Below are 20,914 nucleotides of genomic sequence, written 5' to 3' on the forward strand. Positions count from 1 at the left end.
ACCTTCAGCACAGTGGGCCGAAATCAGAAATTCTGCGGTCTAACGTACAGTGATGGAAATGAAAAATTCCATGGGCAAAATAAGCTTTAACGAAATTAGACAGTTCCGTATGGGATGAGTGGAAGCTCTTGAATTGAAGCTTGGCAGGGATTTTATCACCCACGTTCCTATAAGCAATTAATCATGTAACTCTTCCATTCGACCATTAATTACTAGCTGGATGTTTGCCGTAAACAGCAAGTCATTCGTATGCGGTTTAATGAAGGTGCGTCAATTATGGCTGCTCTCTTCTTTATTAAACTTTAAAATTTCCAATCCAATATAACAGGTGCTTTTAGATAAATCATGTTCCCGTGACACTTCTTGACACAGCTTTCCGGGAAATCTTCCCTTATTTTCAGGGACTTTCGGGGGCATATAATCTTACCTTTAACGAATAAGGTGTATCATGCGTATTGGGAAGCAAGTCTGCACTGATATTGAGTAGCTGACCAGCAGCGTTGTATAGTTTCAGGATATCACTCGACCCAGCTTCGGCTGCAGCTCGAAATATGGCTGAAATATGAAATTCGAGTTAAATGATGAAATGTTCCAGTTTAAAATTTTTAATGTCCGAAAAGGGGAACGCGTCTATCCAGGAGAAAAAAAAGTTATTTGAAAGGCAATCCCGCCGAATTGAGACAGAATAAACAGTCACGCGAAAGGGAGCAAGATAAATGTTTATGAAAGGGGCTCAATTTGTCGAGGAAATTTCCGATAAAATTGAGGGCAAAATGGGGATATTCAGCATCGCTTTTTGTCTCATAATGCCGGTGCCACTGCTGGATTAGAGAATGAGAATGTGAAGTGCAGATTTGCTTTAGGTTACTTCGATTGAGGGCTAGTAGTTGGGGTACTGTCAAACACAACGTTCCCTGGACAGCACGAAGGAAGCTCAATTCCTCTGCAAATTATCGTGTTATGTACCTGAAGTAAAGTCTTCATTTAAGTGAGCTACTAAAGTTTAAAAGCGGTAATGCCTTTTTTTTTAATTTCGATTTGGAGTTTGATTCGATGTGTGATTCAATTAAATGGGGATTTTCGAGTATACGAGAGCAAACGCTCGGTTTGTACTACTAATGAGCTATGTTGGAAGGTGCTGTACCTGAGTGTATTGAACTAAAGCAGAAAATCTATCTTTTTATCGAAATTTTAAATACTTCGTATTGGTGTGAAAAGTGATACAAGATACTCCTACTCATTCTTTTTCTATTACTGTAATGCCCAAAGCTCTGGCTTCTGCTGTGGATTTTGATGTCGATCGAAACTTTGCAACCTCAGCCGTGAAAAGTTTCCTAAATTTCGTTTTTTTTTTCGTGGAAAACTCGAAATCTCGAAGAGAGCAATTAAACAAATTTTTGAATAAAATGTTAACGAAATGGTGCCGATTTGATAAAATAGCATTGCAGTTTTAGCAGGCAGTGTTACCATGCGCTTTAGAAATGATTAAAACTTGAAAGATCCAAGTTCCCATCTCGCTGATACTGTGAACATTACGAAAAGCTCTATTCAAAACCGAAAAAATCTCCCCTAGGGCCTGTTTAAATTCGTACGAATTGTTCCCGACTTTTATCATCGTTTTCCCTTATTAATGCCAGAAAACATTATCTCTACATCTCATACATAAAAGTTGGCATTGAAATTTAAATTTCGCTCAGTCAGGGACTGAACCGAGCGTAAATCGCATATGCCGAAGGGCTGTTTGCATCGGGGCCGGCTTTTTTGTTTTTAATTCTGAATAACAGAGGTCTCTCTAAATAAAAGTGACTGTTCCTCAAAGTTTTTCATGCGAGTTTCGCAACAAAGGGTGGCAAATTGACTACGGGTGCTGAACTAAATCGGCTATTTTAGCATTTCGAGCTCGGGAACTGTACAAACAAGAATCGAAAGCTAATAAGACCAGTTTGCGTTCATCCAACTTTCTACGCTTAAAGTCACGGGCCGATTGGTCATGGGTGCCGCAGGACGTCATTTCTGCATTTTGGCCGTTGGCAACTGCTCATATTTTTCGCGATACTTGCCGGGTTTCTCGTTTGGAGCGAATAAAAGTGAGCAAGGGAGCAAATGAAAAATGTGCTCAGGTTGAGGGAGCGCAATGCCCTCAATCGTTTTATTTTGTATATCGCCCTAGGAGGTTATTAGCAACAGCGGCTCCTGATTTATCGCAGTAATATTTTCCCGTGCTTTATTCATCTGCAGAGCATTAAGAAACCAATTTTTAGCGTTGTCAAAGAGTAGGTAAATACAATGGAGCCGGGCCTAATGCCCCTCCAACAAGCAGAACTTCCGAGGTCAATTTTAAAGGCTTTATACATTTATACCGGGTATATTGGAAGCTATACTCCACTAAAAGCTTTTTAATATAAGGAAACTCGTATAAAGGCCGGAATTACAATCTACATTGTTTTCACAGCGGGGTAGTCGATATTAGAGCTCAACCAGACGGTGCAGATTTTATTATTCCCATTAAAACTTTATTGTATCGTCTCGGAATAATTGCTTTTACAATCAAATATCGAATGGGCATTTAATATTTTTGTTTATTCAGCCTTCCTTCTCCATTTGAATTTCCATTTAACAACACTATCCCCTGGAATCCCGCTTCGATAACTTGACGAGTGTATTTTTCGCGATTTCGTCAACAGAAATGTATTTTTTGCGGCGAATTCGCGATATTTTTATCGCTTCCGTTAGGCCTTTAATTACACATCAGAATTTTAATTTTCCGTTCCGGTTTAACAAAGAACGGCCCGGGCTTAAAATTTAATAACGCCCCCCCCATAAACAAGCGACTAAAAGGGAATACCCGCTAATAAAAATATATATTCCTATACGCCTGAATGGGCTTTGTCTGTAATTGGAACATGTGGATTATTTTTTTGTTCAATTATAACGGCGCTTCCAGGTACTTATCGGATATTCACACTCAGATCTCCAGAATTTATAGAGATCTGGCAATGTTGCTTAAGTAGTTACGAAGCTTGTGTCACGGCCATATAATATATACGTAGAAACAAATGCCAAGCGCGACGTTGCAATTTCCTTAGTTCAATTTGGTTTTATCTGATGACATCTAGATTTTCTTGGCGTTATCGTGCTTTCGAAATTTGACCGCCGACTTGTGGGAAACCCGAAGCGATGGCCTTAAAAATACCTAAACTCATGCCTGCTCAATATTTGTCTCTGTCAGCTCTTATAGACACTTCGTGTTGGCCAGCTATTGGCGTAGATGCAACCATTTGCATCTCCGACCAATTTATCACCGTCCTGCTGCAGAAGTGATCGCCTTACGATCCTTCCAACCAATCAGGCGCTAGGCTCCCTGGGTAAACACAAACCCCAGCAAACTGGCCTAGAAGTGGCAACATTTCAATTCCCTATTAAAGCTTTTAAAAGGGCGATTTATATACCGTTTTTTTGATCTCACATTGACTCCTCTAGGACAGTAAACTAAAACTTCTTCGGCGCTTCAAAACAAAAGTAAAAACCCCCACAAAAAGCTCGGAATTTTATTTTAATATAGCAGAATCGGCTTTTTATTCAGCACCAAAATGTGGACCCTTTGTTTGCGACGAGCTCCCCAAAGCCTGAAGCCAAGTTTTTGTAGCAAAGTCTATACACAAACTTTTATAGAGGGCTGACTTTCGCGCTTGTTTCCTGCAGTGTTTTGTTTTTGGATTAAAAGTGTTGGGACATCGAAAACCTATTCCTCACGGAATTAAACTCTCTAGAGGTTAGCAAAAACACAAGAAAAAAAATTGACTCGGGAAAGTGTTTTCATCGGTCTCTATCTATGGAAAAGAAATCTGAGGGGGTTATCTCTAATAATTTCCAACAAGAATGCTGCATAATGTATTAAACACAGAGCCTTCCGCTCTTCCCCGTTTGAAGAGTTGCTGCTCCCTTGTCCGCTTCGGGCTATGCGGAAAGTGGTGTTTTTAGATGAGTTACAAATAACAGAAGGTTTGCTTATTTGGTGAAGTTAATAACTTGGGGAGCGATAGAAAACACTTCATTTATATTTTCCTCCTTAAACCTGCAAAACTGAGATTGATATGCCAAAAAAGCTCCTTTTCTTGGTACTTGCCTTTCACCTGATCAACTGGGGTGTTGGGTCTAAACAGCGCCGACTCGACGCGCAGCCCCACACTGAAATACACCGTGACGTATGGGTCCATGAGGGGTCACCGTGGTGGTTCATCGTGTCTGGAACCCCGCCACGCCCACATCGCTGGTGTTGGGGGCGGAGTCCACATTCAGAAGCGAGACTCTGATTGGCTGGCGATTTAGTGTGACCGACATTTTACCAGCTGAAACAAAAGACAATTGATTTTTCAACAGACGACATAAACATGCTTGGGTGCAATGCGACATTTCTGCCACAATTCATTTGGGCTCCACACGACGCGGGCTGTAAATATTTTATCTGTCTCCTATTCGAATGTAATTTACCCGGTTTTGGTGTTTTCCTCCGTTTCCAGGTGAAACATAGGGAGCGATAAAGTGAAACGGAAACTCACGCATACACAAACTAAATTAATTATCCGTCAGGGACGAAGACAAACGATGGAGACCTCCGTTGGGCTCTAGTGATTGCAATTGCAATAATCACGCATCAACATGAGTGGGTGAACAAATTAAAAAAAAATGGAGGGTTAGCCATTAGGTCAGTTTGTCAAGCGCCGAGCGGGCAAAGTGCCGTGCGGGAGCGGATTGAACAAATGGCGTTGCCGATTGACGGACGAAATCAGGGCGAAAACTAATTAGTCTTGGGTGTGTCTGCTTGTTGCGCTGCTTTGGAAATTTCTGCTCTTTGTGCACGTGTTTGTGGCCATTTTACAAAATTATTTTTTGGTTTTCTTGTGTCGAGATGCGTCGGTAAAAGAGCCACGAAGAAAAAACCATTTCAAAGACCAAGTCGGCTATTTTCTCTCCCAGTTGTAGCTAGCAAGAGAGCGATGCGGACTAAGAGTCCGCAAATTAGAACAATGTACATGTGTGGTGCCGCCAATTCTCGTTTACGTGAAGAATTCTAGGAGATAACAGTTCGATTAAGAACGGTAATCTCCTAATGATCCAAAAATCTCTTCGCTTTTCCTTCATATTCAGACAAAAATACCAATCAAAGGACCTTCCCGAGGCAGGGGCCAAACTATTCCAATTATACTGGCAACAAAGTTTGTCTGTTGAAATTCGCAATTGCCACCACTGCGTCATCGGCCGTCAAAAGAGCAAAAACAAATCAAAAGTGCCTATAAAAACGTCTAGAAATCGCTCTAGAGCTTGACTATGTAACGTACTATGTCTGTGTCAGCAGCAAACGCGTAAAGCAATGCAAAAGTGATGTAGTTTTATTGCCCATTACTCGAGATACGTATTATTACCGCCTACATCTTCAAACTGCTCTTTTTCTTGAGGGCCTCCTCAAATAATTGTCGAGATTTTCTCGGATATCCCGAAGCATTCCTGCTTTCTTGGAGCTTCCTGGCTGATCCCTTTAAACGAGACCTAAAAAACTCCCGAACGCGCTTCAATCAAATCCCTCTGATATCCAGGCAAAGCATCAATTTCAATTTAATTTCACTTGAAAGTGGAAGAGCATAAAATATTGATTTAATCGCGCAGCAGTCCAATGTAATCGGGAATTGAATCTGCTTATCGTAGAGGGAACAGGTTTCGCGGTCGGTCAAATAGAATCATCGAAATTCGATTCGATAGACGTTCCTGTCCCTTTGATTAAAATCACTCTAGAAGATCATTTTAAAAATCAGAGTCAGGTTTGCAGCGACAGCTCAAACAGAAATGAAGTTACGTGTCTGCGAAACTAAACACTGGAGAGTTCCCTTGTTCACCTGAAATCGGCAACAGAAGGAGTTCGTCCTTAAGATCGACGTTAAAGGGCCCGTATTAAAAATGAAATCGAGTAAGCAAAAAGGGTACGAGATCCAGGTTTTTCTGAGATAAAATTAGATTTCGAGGGCAAATGGGCAAAGGAAATGTGCCACAGAACTCGTCTTAATCAAACCGTTCTTTCGAATTACCCCTGGCGTGGTCATTTCGGAAAGTTTAACTGGAAAAGTTTTATTTATCCAGCCATCGTTCAATTTCTCCTACTATAAGCAATCATGTCCTTCTGGCATTGCTATCAGGGCATAATAATTTCTCAAGACGACCCGTGGCAAATAATTTAATAGTCTGTCTTACTAATTACATCTGGTGGTCTTGTTAAAACTTGAGTCGAGCTAAAGTTGTGATGTTTGTTCACATTGTTAAGCGAAACTTGCGAGTAATTTGGATTATGTAGGTGGAGCATCAAAGAGAATCTCTTGTTACACGCAGGGACATTGTTCATTCACAAATAATATTTCCCACATATAAAAGCAAATGTTTACCATATAAGACCTCCCTTCGATAAGTCCCCTTAAGGGCTCTTTGTGTCCCTGAAGAGTCAGACTGTCGTCTTTGATTGAACCATAGGTAAGGAGCTTATGCAGGTCTCTGAAGCGATGTTTTTTGTCTTATAACAACATAAAAATGTCTATTTTTAAACTGCTAATGCGTTTAAAAATCGCAGAGTTTAATTAGAACGAGTTTCTTCTGCCTGATTAGCAAAAGAAAACTCCAGCTCAAAGGGAGCAACTTTTCTCATTATTTGAGCTCCTTAAAAAGCTTTGAAATTAAAAGAAAGATTTTTCTCGGTGTCAGGAACGTCATTATTAAGGAGCTTTTAGGAGAAGATACATTTTAACGTCTGACTGAAAAAATCAAAGTGTTTGGTCTGAGTTGTCTGCATCGTTTCCTTTGCGTGGTATTCGAGATATCCGGAAAATTCAGTCGATTTTTCCATATTGATCACTCTGCATATTTTATGATTTACGCAATTTGCCTCTCATACATTTCAGTTTGCTATTTATTTTCGTTTTTTCTTCTTTTTCTTCCTCAATTCTTAGAACTGTACTGTTTTTTCCACAATAATATTAAGAAAGGTTTTCTTTCCGGGCCTTGCTAAAGGGTGAACGTTATCCTCAGCTAGTTGGAACTGAAAATAGTGTGTAATTCCACCGCAACAACAGCCCCTTCAGGTGTATGAGGCATTTTTCTCAAAAATTCAAAAAATGATGGATGACCTGTCACATACATTTGTCCAGAAACATAAGGGGCCATGGAAACACATTTTTAAGGGAACGCGATTCTCTTCAAGTCCTGAAAACCCCAATCGTTTCATTGAACACCCTGTATATTATTTAATCTTACGACCTTACTTACTTTACTTACTTACGTACTGACGAGGATCAATTCCTCGGTACTCTTCCCTAGATCTATTGGCTTTCCCAGTCATCCATCGTCCACTAAAGGTTGTGCAATTTGGAAGTTTCGGACGGCCTCCAGAGTGACCTCCGTTAAAGAAATTCATAGAACTATTAATGCGATTTCCATGTTGTTATTAACACACGCCCGCCATTCATATTTATCCCTCCACAGAGCGACTCCGGACACCCATGAAATTCCCTGTACTTACAACTTTAAGGGTTAAATTACAGTAATAACTTTATTCATTATCACTGTAGAAGCAAATGTTTCCCGAGACCGGCACCTAAGGGTTTAGAGGCTATTTTATTTCATCTTTGCATATTTTTGCTCTTATCTTTGTGGTCTAAATCTACCGGCAATTTCCTACCTCAAATAGCATAGGCCTTCCTCTCTAAGCAATCGTTCAACGTTCTCTCAGCAAAAACAATGAGAGCGCATTTTTCAATGGAAATCGGGGAAAAATGGCGCCCCCTCAGCCCTAAATTATTCAAGGCACTAAGCCCCGTTTGAAGTCGTTTATTCTTTCCACTTGAAATGCGTATTTATGGCAGGTAATTGTGAGACTAATGGCACTCTCATCGTCCTGCCTCGGACGTCAGAAGGAGACTGAGTTATGAGCAGTTTCGTTGGGACCATTGTGTTTATTTCAATTTCAAGAAACACACAAAGTGGAGGTGTATTGTGGTTAAATCCCAAATTGTACGTGCATCGAATCCGTGATAGGAAGTGAAGTTAAGTAATTATTTATGAAGTAAGGAAAATTCAAGTCCCAATTTCCAACCTAGTTGGGATGGCAGAGTGATACAGGTTGAGAGTATTCTAATTTAGGACAAAAGATGATTTTCAATAAAACGTTATACAGGGTGTCCGTTTTTGAAGCTCAAACAAATGGACCTGGATTGTCTTTTATGGACACCCTGTATACAGAAAAAATGAAATTGCTCGAGAAGCTATACAGCTATAGGGAAGGGTGTGGAGGATTTGTTTTTTGCGATTGGTACGTTTACAATATTCAGAGATATATAGTCGTAGTGTTCTATGAAAGATACTTGGACTTCCAAGAGGATCACGTCAAAAACTTCGTTTAAACATTACTGAAAGCATGTTTTTATCGATCCTAAAGTTACTGGAAACCTTATAGAGATGCGTCTAGGTAACCCTACATGTAATTCCATTATAAAAACTTGAATTTTTGAAGCATAATCCACTATTTTGCAAATAACGTCTTTAACCTTACTTCACCTTCATGCAAATTAATTGCTGCTGAGCCCTTTAAAACAAACTAAAAGTGGCGTAATTAACGTTCTTCTAATGCTAATATTTAAGTTTCGTACACAACTGCATATTAATTTATTCTAGTCGCAATTTGGGCCGCTTGCGCGTAGCAGGACTGTCACAATTATTCAGCAAACATGAATTCCGTTATTTAATAACTTTGAGTTTGTTAAAGTCCTCATCCCGCCGATGCCTGCCCCCTTAAAGTGGAATTAATATTAACCACTAATATTGATACGTCGGCTCACCCTTATCAATGTAATCTATACAAGACGATAGCGATTTAACTCTACTGAGGATTCATTGCCGGAACAATTAAATGGAGATTATTATTCACATCAAACCTATTTTGAAAACAAATGAGGCGAATTTGTTAGCGGCCGTACTGCACTAGTGACGTTTCACCGCGGTTGCAGTCAATCAGGCGGCAGCTTGCTCACTGCAACACGAACGTGAGTCAACTGGTTAAAACAGTTATTATTCAAATCGTTGAGAGTAAAATATGAATAACGATCTTTCCTTTCTATAGAGCTCCCCAGGGTTCCCATGGATGCCGATTTCCGTTTCTGGAATTATTAATCATAACTTCGAGGTCGGCAAACAGTTAAGTGTGCTCGAGACGAAACACCGCGTCGGGATCAATCTTGAACAGTTAAAGGTCGATTTGCGTTCGTATTTGCCAAACCCAAACAAACCCCTTCAGCCAAAAGCTATTTGTGGTTTAAGACGCCCCTTGGCGAAGGTTTGCACTGGGAAAAATGATCGAAATGTCGCGTTATTCTTCTGGTTTCAAGACATGTCGCCATTATCTAAATTTTCAATTTTAATATTGAAATTCCTGAAAGCTATGTTTACAGGAGTTCCTCTGGTGTTTATACCTCCTAACTTTTCAACTTCACGAGAAATTACAGGTAACTTAATATTAGTTAATAAGAGAATGCCTGGAGAAACAGCGAAATTGACTTTCAGTATTTAATTTGCCCAAGATTTACCAGGCTTAGTTCAAGCGACTAGAGGCGGGTAAATTTCGAATTGCGACACAGGCAGTGTATATATGAAGCCGAGTGATTTTGGAGAATTAGTTTCCATTATAGTGGAGTTGGGAGGCGGTGAAGGACTAGCGTTTAAACACTGCGAAAAACGAGAGCGTTTTGAAGGAGTTTAATGTAATGTGAAAATGGCAACGTCGCGTTAGTGTTTTGTTTCTTCGGGCTGTCAAAGTGCTAGAGCAATGTTGCTAATGAGGTTGTTAAAACAGCGAGTTTTTTTATTATTCCGAGAAGACCTGATGAGGGAACTTCGTTTGCGGCAGCAACGCTACTAACTTCAACGCACAGTTTCAATCAATTAAAAACTTCTTCGAACTCTGAGTTTTTCAGGAAACTAGGGGCGTAACGTGCGGGGTCTGGAAAGGCCTTAACTAAATATCGTCAGCTACAAACGCACAAAAGGGGTCGCAATCAAAGCGGACCTCTATTAGCATTCCTCACCTCTTCGCGAGATAATTATAGCAAAGTCCGTCCTAAAAATACAATTTCTCCAGTTTGCTCAAAGCGAGTTATTTGCCAGAAGGAAACTGCCCAGCCCTCAATACTAATTAGTTAAGACAACTAAATTAGCAGACTGTAAACATGAAATTTATCGTCCTTCGAAGAAGCATTAGAGTCAGGTTAATAAGGGCAAATATACGCGCCCTATGACGGGATCTTTATTTATAAGTACCTCCAGTGTAATCTCCAAAAATGACCGCTTTGATTGGTCCTATAGTCGAAGTAAATTTATTCTCACTATTCTGAATTATAGCTGACATACAAGAGCCCATTTGCAGCTATCAGCGATAAAGCAGGGAAGCTTCAGTCCGGAGATGACTCTGAAAGCTCCTAAATATACAAGGCAAGATATTCTATAGAGACTTTGATATTGAAAGGAAGGCAAATCCGAATATTCCCAGAAAGGGCTAATAAATTGCCCCTGGCGGAGATAGGAAAATCAATTTTTGAGCTTCTCGGAATACTCAGTAAATACGGTTCTGTGCTAAATAAGATGGTCTCGATTAACAGTTTTTGAGCCCGTCAAAGGCGGGAATGCGGATATCCCAATTCCTTCCAGCTCAATTACAGTTTGTTTTTTACTGTCTCCGCGAAAGGTGTAAAATGTTCGCTAAATTGGTAGCCAAATTTATTTCCCACATTGTTATTTCCCGAGAAAATAAAAAGGAAATGTAGCATTTCGATAACGGGCGAACCTATCAGAGAACATCGGTTTTACCGCCGATACTTTACCGTTAAATAAATTGCGGGACCGAATGATACGTGGAACATAAAGGGCCGTTATGCGACGGCCGCCATTTTGTGACTGATAACAATAAAACTGCCCTTCTTGCTCGGTATTAATCTATAGATTGCGATAAACGGAATTAAAGTGCGGGAAGGCTCTTTAAAATCAATTTCGAAATCCACCCTGTGTGCATGGAGAGAGCATACTTGAAAGATGTCCAGTGTATCGTGAAGAAGACTACGTCAAAATGGACATGTATACTCGATACTGGACCTTAAGTCAAAAATCCGGGAGAGGTTTTTTTTCAAATTTAAATAAATGATAGCGAATGTCGAAGGTCAACGTCAAATTTGACGTTGACATTCGATTTTCTTGTGTTCACAGCCTCTGAACATGGAGGAATCGATTTTGCAACTAATTCTAGTTATTTTTATCTACTCTCCAATATCTCGAGAATCGACAAAGGTCGACATAGGACTACCTTATATTTCCTTGCAAGAGGACAATCTAAAAACATAATAATAACAAGATTATTCATTTGAAAAAATCAAGTTTTCATTCTCCGAATGGGAGAAAGACCATTTCAGTGTTCTCTCTGTTTAGGATTTAATGTCTCACGAACCGATTTGGATTGGTGTAGAACCATTCGTAGATAAACTATTATCCTAAACCAGCAGAATCTGAAGACATAACAATCTACAGGGTATTTCATTTGGAAAAATCCAGTTTCCGGTCTCCAAAGGGGAGAAGCTCCATTCTCAAGTTAACTTCAGTCTTTTTGTCGTTTAGACTCTAATATTTCGAAAACCGATAGAGATTGGTATAGGATTGTTCTTGCGTAAAATATTCATCCAAGCCAGAACAATCTACTGACATAACAATGTATAGGGCGTCTCATTAAAAAATCGAGTTTTTGGACTTTAAATTAAAGCGAATCCATCCATCCATCCCACTCCACCATCTACAGTTAATTTTAATATTTTCTCTGCTTAGGCTCTAATATCTCGGAAATCGACAGAGATCGGCATAGGACTATCCTTAAGTTAAATATTCCTCCAGACTAAGACAACCGAAAAGTATGATAATATACAGGGTGTAGCTTGAAATAATTCACTTTTAAGATCTTTAAATTGATTGACGAATAAGGATTTAAATTTTTGAAACAGGTACTGTCGTTTTTCGAGCACTTTCCCCTGTGTAATACGTGTGTAATATGCATTATTTTTTTTCCACACGTCGACATAAAGTCGAGACACAATAGCAGCACTTGCTTCAGCCTTTCATACACGTACGTATCCGCTAAAAAACTCTCTGCTTGTGTATATCATCGTTTGCGCAAATTATCCCTGCGTGTACAAGTGCCTTCCTCGAGGTATCCTCTTGGAGGAGGCAGCTTGATTCACTGATGTCATATTTTTAGAACTTGCGAGGCAACATTGCTGGCTTTAGTCGCTGTTTCGAGGGTTGGCCATGATGTCCCACTTAGGCCTTTGAGTCTCTCTGTTTTTATTTCATAAATTTTTATGTTAGAACGGAAATCGAAAACGTGGCAACGTGGCGCTAGTATTTTGTTTATATATTAATTTTTATTTACTCTACTGCGATGTTGTCAGTTATTAAGTAGGGACAGTGAAAGGTGATTAAAAATTTAGCTTTCGCTCCAAATGTCGGCCTTAAAAGAGCTTTTCTGTTTTACTTTTGGGTATTTAATGAGCAGTTAACGTTCGTGCTTGCGTAGGTAGGAAGCTCTGTATATTTGGCATTTGATTCAATCTGTGCCCAGAATCGATTCCATCGGGGAGACAAAACAAAGTGCTCGTTTCGAAGCAATTTACTTCGAGCGATGGCACCCTTTCATGTCGGATTTCCCGGAAACATCTTCATTTGTAATTGTTCCGCCCAGTTTCAATTAAGTAATTACGTCAAGAAAACTTACAACTGCTATAAAACTTTTGTCCCGTAGAAGCTCGGAAATTAACGGGTTATAGTTTACCAGTCGTAAACTGCGTCTTTAAAGCCTGCCGTAACTCCCACTTTTTGTTCAAAATCGAGTTGTTTCTCCATTAAATTGTGTGGTTGTTTAATGGAAGCAGCACTTTATTGAATGAACCTCCAGTTTTCATATTTCATTGTTGCATTAAAAACCAGAACGGCGAGCTCAAAGCACGGAAAACCTCTTAAAATTCTATCTGGACCTCGGCGGGGTGCGGAATAATCTTTTCCGAAAGCGACAATCCACTTTCAAATTTCCAAATTGGTCATGAAATATTCATCGTCTATGACTAGGTTCGAATAATAATTTTAATTTATAGAAGGGGATTACAGGCCGAGATGGCAAAGGTTTAATTCTCGCACTTTAATTCCGTTCATAGCTTTTACCGGCAACGTCGCTTAATTCATTTGTTTCATTGTCACCTCCGGATTCTGTCAGATTTGACGCATCAGTGCCGCCACTGCATTCCAATGGGAGAAAGTTGCAGGATATATTTGACGGAACTTATGGGTATTTTTATTTTCGTCTCCAAAACTCTTGGTTCTTAGGTGTTTTGTTTCAGCGCAATAAAGTGACAATCACGCTCTCTTGTCTTTGCCAATAAAGCCGAGATTACATGGAAAACGAGACACCACAGGAATATGTCCCGGAGCGAAATTCTCTCCACGCAAGGGTTGATTGTTGTATCGGTTTCTTGCCCCAAAAAGATACGAAGTCTCTTGGAGAAATTCTCCCCTGGAGCTGCGAATTAACTGTGCGTCAAAACGGCGACTACGCATTTTTCTATTGTTTTCTTTAGAACTTATTTCGACGTATGAGGATGTCAATATATTTGACAGTTGTGTCCAAGATTTTAGCAGTATTAAAATTCGTCAACCTGCAAACAAACGAGGCACGCCACGTTGCCATTTTCGATCGACATATCCCAATAGGAGCTTTCAGGTTTAAGTAAACTTCTTCTGCAAATATCGCGTTTCCGTGTTGGATTTTCACCCCCCGAAATGTTGGAATGTTATGTATTTATGCAGATTAAAATGATAATCCGAATGGGGAAAAAGGTACATAACCGTTAAAGAATGTCTTTTTTTGTACGCCTTATCACAACTTATTCATGGAGAGGTTCCTCGCAGAAGCTTTCCATCGAAAGGCTCAACCTGAACAAAACTCGAATCAAAATGCAATTTCATTCCGGCGATTGTGAAACACGGCCTGGAGATCAAATAATGGAGCTAGTGGAAGAAAACAAAGAATATCATTGCGATATGATTTCGTTTCAGTTCCCATAATGCCCTGGAGCGCAAACAGTAGCTCTCCCTGACATAATTTAATGTAAATAGAGCTTTATCACAATTTGGAGATCTTGTTTGCTGCTTGGGAAAGTATAAGTTTTCTTCGTAAACTCGCGTAAACTTTCATTTAGTTTCCGCCTTCGCCAGGATGGAGGCAGAATAGTGCGATAGTTTGAAGTTGGCGTTGCTTCTCAGGAAGGAAGAAAGGCACCCTTGAGGAGTGTCAACAGTATATAGTTTCTTGATTCAGCACTGGCAACTCCGTTTTAGTTTTGTCACTATATCAAACAAAACATGGCGCCATGTTGGCAATTTCCCTTTGCTGAAAGCACTTTTAAGGTTTTTCAATCGACGTACGGGAATGATGACACAACGATTGAATGTAATGGAAATTGAAAGCCTCGTATATCTATGGAAATCCGCTTTCAACTATTTACTAAGGAGATATGACTGTAAAAAGATTTGCAGAAAGCAATCTGAAAAAAAATAAAACTGGCAGCACTGTATCGTTCTTTTGTTCGAAGGTTAAAGTCAAACCTGTCAATTTTCGTGCGCAGTAGTTATCATTATTTCTCACACTGAAAAGCTTTGTTCGGCATGCCTATACACTTTCCGATATTTTCAGAAGGTTCTCTAGCAAATTCGCCTCAGTAAAAATCCTTATAATTGAATACAAAGCCTTTGAACATAAACCGAAATAAGATCCTTGAAAGGATTAAACGCTAGCTTCAGTCACAAACGGATTGTCAGTTAACTTTACCTGCCGGAAATCTTATCTTATCCGCTCTTCCGCTCGCTCTCGTGTCTACGAATCTCCAATTTATAATTTATCTGTCAAACAAAAAACATGGCAACGCAACTTTATGCTTTTGTTTTCGCGTTTGCATCTGTATTGATCTGTCAAACGTCAAGCGCTGTTACGGCTCAATGATTTTTTTCATATTCAGACACTGGAAACTCGATTTTTTTAAATCAAACATTACGTACATCGTTAAGTTTTCAGATTATTGTGCTGTGAACAATCAATCTATCAATGCGCACCCCTATATCTGTCTCTTTTTAACAAAATTTATTAAAAACAACGTTTCTTGAAAATATGGCGAATGCGCTTTTTGTCTGCATTTGTGTTTCCCGCCAGCGTCGAAAGCATCTGCTATTTATTTTATAAATATTTGACTGTTTACGTGCGAGAAAGTGCATATTGCACAATTTCAAATTGTCTTCGGGTTTGGAGAGATTAGTCGACGAAAGCGATAGTAATTTTTCAACCGATATATGTATAGAACACACGTCCTATTGCAGGGCTTCTATCCACCAGCGTAAAGTTCTATATCGATCTCCCTCGATTTTCGAAATATTACGTTAATTACAGGCGACGATAATGTAAATTTTTTACCAATGCCGGCTCGAACAATGGGACGCCGTACCAGACATGCTACACTGTCATACCATATTTAGTTAAACCTACGTAATACGGATGAATTGGTAAAAGAACTGATATTTTTATGCAGTGCCATGAAGTACCGTGCATCACCCGCAAATAAGAAAACATAAGAATGTCTCAAGGTAGTCTGGGTGGTGTTGATGGTCAGTCGTTGGCCTGCTGCCTCGTCTCTTCGTCGGCAGATAATTATTGTCAAGTGAAAATCGTTGTTACTTCCGTTTGCGCGTTCCTCTCTCCACTTAACACATGGAAAATTGGATTGAGCTTGAGAGTTTTTATGAAACTGGAGAGTCATGATGAGTCCCTAAAAGCAAAGTAGAGGATATTTGAAGGAAAATATGCAATTTCGCCTTCAATCGCTGCAGGTAGAACGATCGTCTCCTGTAATCCTGCGAATGCATATTTGCTGCTTGGCGCCACCAGGCTTCCGCGCCAACCAGTTCTTTCCGCCTTAATTAATTGGCGATTTTGTTATCTTCCATCAACATTTGATACTGTGATGATATGGGTTTTACCTTGGTTTTACGGTAAAAGATTTCTTTTATTGCGCCTCGCATAAACCTCCGCAGATTAGGCCTGCAAATCACATAAGAGGGGCTCGTTTTAATCCGGGGCTTTCCGTTTAAGCAGTCCGCAAGATAGAAGCCGAGAGGAGATTGGCCGCTGAAAACTTAAAAGACTTGGAAAAGCGCTGATTAGAGGTATCGATCTTCTTAATACCTTTGCCGGGGAATCCTCACTTTTAGCTCTAGAATAAGGGAAAACTTTTCAGCTGAACATGAAAAGCGCGAAAATGGAGTATCTCGTGACATGAAAGCACTTTTTGGAGTCAATAAGCTCACACATCATGCAATTTTCATCAATCATCTGAGTGGAAATTTATCTTTGCGACTTCACATAATACCACAAATAACTACGTATTATCACAATTCCTGCTTTGTGTGCTGTATTAAAATCCACCTGCATGGTCATTAATCATTTCGTGTCGAAACCAGCAATCTCTCTGGTGTTTTATTAAAACTCTCTCGTTCGCAAATTCTCCGAAATAGAATCTGGACGTAAGTTGGACAAACGCGGCCCTAGCGGCACCTCCCCATATCGCGAAAGAATCCTCCCTTTACGAGGTTCCTCTTGGCCTTTTACGGTCTGCTCCTCGATACAGGTTAACGTGAAAGCCCTCAAACATATCGATAGCTTTATTTGCATGAACTCCCGGGGGGCTCCCCAATCTATTTACTTTTCGTGAGTCCTCAGGAGGACCGGCGAAATGACTGAGCTTTTCGAGGAGTCTTCCTCGCGTAAGAGGACGTTGACCGACAATGTCCCTCTCTAGTGGTACGGCTTAACGACCTAAGGGCATGATGATATACAGGGTCGTTCGGTTGAAGAAAACGCGTTTTCGGGGTCGGAACGCGATAAAATCAAATTGTTTCGGTATTGCATCCATTTACCCGCGAATATCTCAAAAACTTATAGAGACAGGTATAGGGCTATGTATGGGAAAATGTTGCTTTACATGATCTGAGGGCTGAAATTTGCACTTGTATTTTTCACCCAAATCATGCCTTTCCACTTCCTCTCGGGCTTGACACATAAACCACTATTGTACATCCAAAACTCCCTTTTAAAGCTGTTGATCTCAAATTTGAGAAGAATAAACACGCGGCACGACGTGTGATGTGTGCTCAGAAACAGGTCCCCTTTAATAATTGACATTGATGGCCCCTCTACGTGACTCTACCAGATCCTCCCCTAAATCCCAAAGTTTTCTTTCCGTCCATTCGGTCACGTACTCGGAGGCGTCTGCAATGAAACTTTAACACATTCGTGAAGCGTCCATATTTCATTCAAGGTGGTCACTGCGACGGAAAACTTATAACTCCGAGAAGAGAAATTCTTGTCGTAAGACTCACAAAAGATTTTTTCCATTCGCAGCGCAATAAAGTTATAAAGCAGAGCTCGGAAATTTTTCACCCTTAAAAGAACCGTTATTTTCCAAAGAGACCTGGCTAAGGTATTTCGTGTCCGAGGTTCGACCTTCAGGCATTAAATTATTTTCAAGTCCTCTTCCTGGTTAAATATGCCCGCGCCTGGGTTGTTTGTCGCGATGCAGAAGAAGGCGAAATCGAGACATTGTTTTTGGCCAGTTTTTAGCCTTGCATGTCCCGCAGCCTGGCCAAAAACTGGCAATTAAAGGGTCATTTATCTCCAGGGAGAAAAACCAATCTCCTTCACTCCAATCGGACCCCTCTGACAGGCCTCATTCTATTTAAGCAGTCTAACTCTGGCAAACCGCAAATGACCGCAGATTTGTTCGGCATTTAATCAGTCAATTCCGGGTTAACGAGGCGTAGATGTCCGGGATTACTGGGAAATGGAAAAACGAAAACCATCATTAACTTGGCCCTGATCCTCGAAGAAACTCACTGATACGAGGCTCAAACCCTGGAAAATTATGAGGGAAAATTGACCCTTTGAGATGGGAAAATCGATAGGGGCTATTGGTTCTCACGGACACAAGAAAAAGCGAATTTCGCTTACTCGTATGAATAAGAAGAGTCGCCACTGCCAACTGGTCGTAACCACGGTGACCCTTTCTGACGTAATCTCGTCGAGAATTACTCAAAAAGCTCTTTCGTCCCGGGATTCGCACTTTCATTTTCCTCGGCAGGGCGCTAATTATAAATGGAGAGGTCGTCCCACGAAATGTCCCCAAAAGAAGTTTCATTAGTTTAATTTATGAATAATTGTTACACGAAGAATCTCTCTCGCTTTCGAGTCGGTAAAATCTTGGAAAATAAGTGATATGAATGGAAAGTTTCACAGGGGAACCTGGAGAGTGAACCAGGCTGGACGTAGATCTAGAATTTCTGGGTAACTGAACTATCCCCTCATTCACATTCGGCAGAATTAGATCAAATTCAGGTTGGATGGAGCGGGAATGAGATCAATGGACATTTTTTTGGATCACTAACATCTGTGAATATCTCGAAAACTGACACAGAACGGTCTAGAGCTAGACATGCGCAAATCGTGCTTCTATAGTAAGATAATGGAAACGTGTAATAATATACAGGGTCGCTCATTTGAACACTGAAAAAATCTCTGATTGCCTGGGTGATTGACTCCATTGGCACTACAATACCTCGAAACCCGAAGGAGGTTGGTTTAGAACATTGATAAATTGGTTCTCTACACTAAAACAATACAAAAACAATGATATATAGGGTGGTTCGTGAAAAGCAATCAAATTTCCTGCCTTTGAACGGGGGAAATGCATTTTCAACCTGATTGGTCTTATTCTTATGGACACTAAAATATCGTGAAAACCGAAGGAGATCGGTATAGGACTATACATCAACCAAATGTTCCTCCATGGCAGGGCAGTCGAAAAACGTGATAATATATAGGGTGGCCCATTTGAAAAAATCAAGTTTCTGACCTCTGAATGGGAAGGATCTCATTTTCAAGCGAATTCCTGTCTTGTTTCCGTTCACAGTACAATATCTCGAAAATCGAAAGAGATTAGTGTAGGAGCGGACTGAGAAATTGATCCTCTGTGGTAGGGAAATTTAAAAATTTAATATACAGGGTAGTTCGTTTGAAGAGGAACCTGAACGAGAGATAATCCATTTTCAGGCAAAGAGATTGGTACATGTAGAAACCCACAGATCTAGTGGACAGAACATTTCATTGGGAAATTTGAATTTTTAACCTGGAATTAGAAGAAACCTATTTTCCCCTCGTTTCAGCCTTGACCCTGTAAAATTTCGAGCCCGCAGCATAGCAAAGAAAAATTGCTTCTACCCTGCAGTTTTCTATGCGAAGCAAATATAAGATCTCTATAAGATTTACCTCTATGAAGCGCTGAGCAATCAATTATTCACCCTCTTCTCTGTATTATAGTGTCTGAAGCAGGACCGGCCTTAGCAAATTTGGCGAAAATTTTAATCACCCTACCCCCAAGAAAACCGCCGACCGGGAAAGTCCCCTGCCCTTCTTGGTCCGTGACCCCCCCCCCCCCCTAAATGTCGCCCAGCCTCAACACCGCAAGGTCGAATTGGCCTTAAGAGAGTTCTGCACACATGACGTTCTTCTATTAATTACTCGGACAAACAGGACAATCAATTTCACTTTTTCCTAGCTATGAGAATTTCATCATTTAATGCAAATTAGTCTCAAGAAAATCGAACTCGATTTGTAGGGAAATGGGCTAGGCATAATCGGGTGAGTACAAGGGGAAAGCCGATTGGATGAGAGGCAAAACGTGGATTTCCTCATTTTGAAAGTTATTGTAGAATTATGCTGTTCAGAAAGCTTTTGTCAAACCGAATACACGAACGATTTTCTGAAATAAACCGCGGCTTGGGTGCTGTATTACATTAAAATTTAATTCTCAATTCCTCCCGTGAAAACTTGAGGCAAAATGCGGATATTTCAAATTTCTCGGCTACTTTTGTTGCGTGTTTACACGCTGTAATATAAGAATTTCCATGTAAAATACGCGTGTTATCCTATTCCAACGGACTTTCTTAGGAGAACTTAATAGAACTTCACAAGCATTATACCCCTAGGCTCGTATGTGTCTATTCACTGCTTTTTAAGAGAATTAACGTGCAATTGTTGGTGCTGCTGCGCCCGGAATACGCCCCTGGTTTCTATCAGGGGGAACCGACAGGAGAACTTTCTATTACAAGGTGATGGACAGATCTGACTTTGAGTGGAAAATAACTGGCGTAGAGCATGCAACTTTCAAGCTAAATATTTTCGGATAATCCTCCGATCTGGGAAAATATTGCCTTAAAGTAGCATCGTTGGTGTTCGGACCCCCAGTAAGCCCCTGCCTTAAGGCTTAGTGAACCGATTGTTTTTTGTGTACAGTTAGTTCATACACCTAAAGGTTAATGGAAAGTCATTGGCGTAGTACGTTGCATCTTAAAGGGTTGATTTTCTCTTAACTGCGTGTTTTGCTGTCTCGCTGCTTGCAAATTTCGGCACGCCACTGCTCAGCAGTCGCTTGGGCGAAATATCTCGTAAACCCACCGAGGAGGAATTGCATCTAATTGCACAGAAAAGCTGAAGTGTGCAAAACCGATATTCTAAGTGCTTGGAAATGCTCTTTTTGCGTACTTTTGTCAAAACAGTCACAAAAACTGCACAATCTCTCTCCTGGAAGTAATGTCGCCTGAAAAATTCCTTTTTGTGTCGCAAAAAATGATAAAACAGAGCACTTTCCAGGCTTCCACTCGTAATTAGGTCAAGATTTCCCAGAGAAAGAGACAAAGC

General features: G+C 40.3%; 1 protein-coding gene across 2 annotated transcripts in view; it reads right to left on the reverse strand.

The window, feature by feature from the left end:
• Positions 1–20,914, reverse strand: part of LOC136414908 (high affinity cGMP-specific 3',5'-cyclic phosphodiesterase 9A-like) — a 39,648-nt gene that overhangs the window by 8,406 nt on the left and 10,328 nt on the right. For both annotated transcript variants that reach the window (XM_066399195.1, XM_066399196.1), the window contains exons 2-3: positions 4,127–4,349; positions 428–555 (exon numbers count right to left, since the gene is read on the reverse strand). In XM_066399195.1, coding sequence (XP_066255292.1) covers positions 428–555; positions 4,127–4,217 — 219 coding nt within the window. In that variant the 5' untranslated portion in view covers positions 4,218–4,349. The remainder of the gene's footprint in view (positions 1–427; positions 556–4,126; positions 4,350–20,914) is intronic.

This window comes from Euwallacea similis, chromosome 18 (genome assembly GCF_039881205.1).
Source record: "Euwallacea similis isolate ESF13 chromosome 18, ESF131.1, whole genome shotgun sequence".
Lineage (NCBI taxonomy): Eukaryota > Metazoa > Arthropoda > Insecta > Coleoptera > Curculionidae > Euwallacea > Euwallacea similis.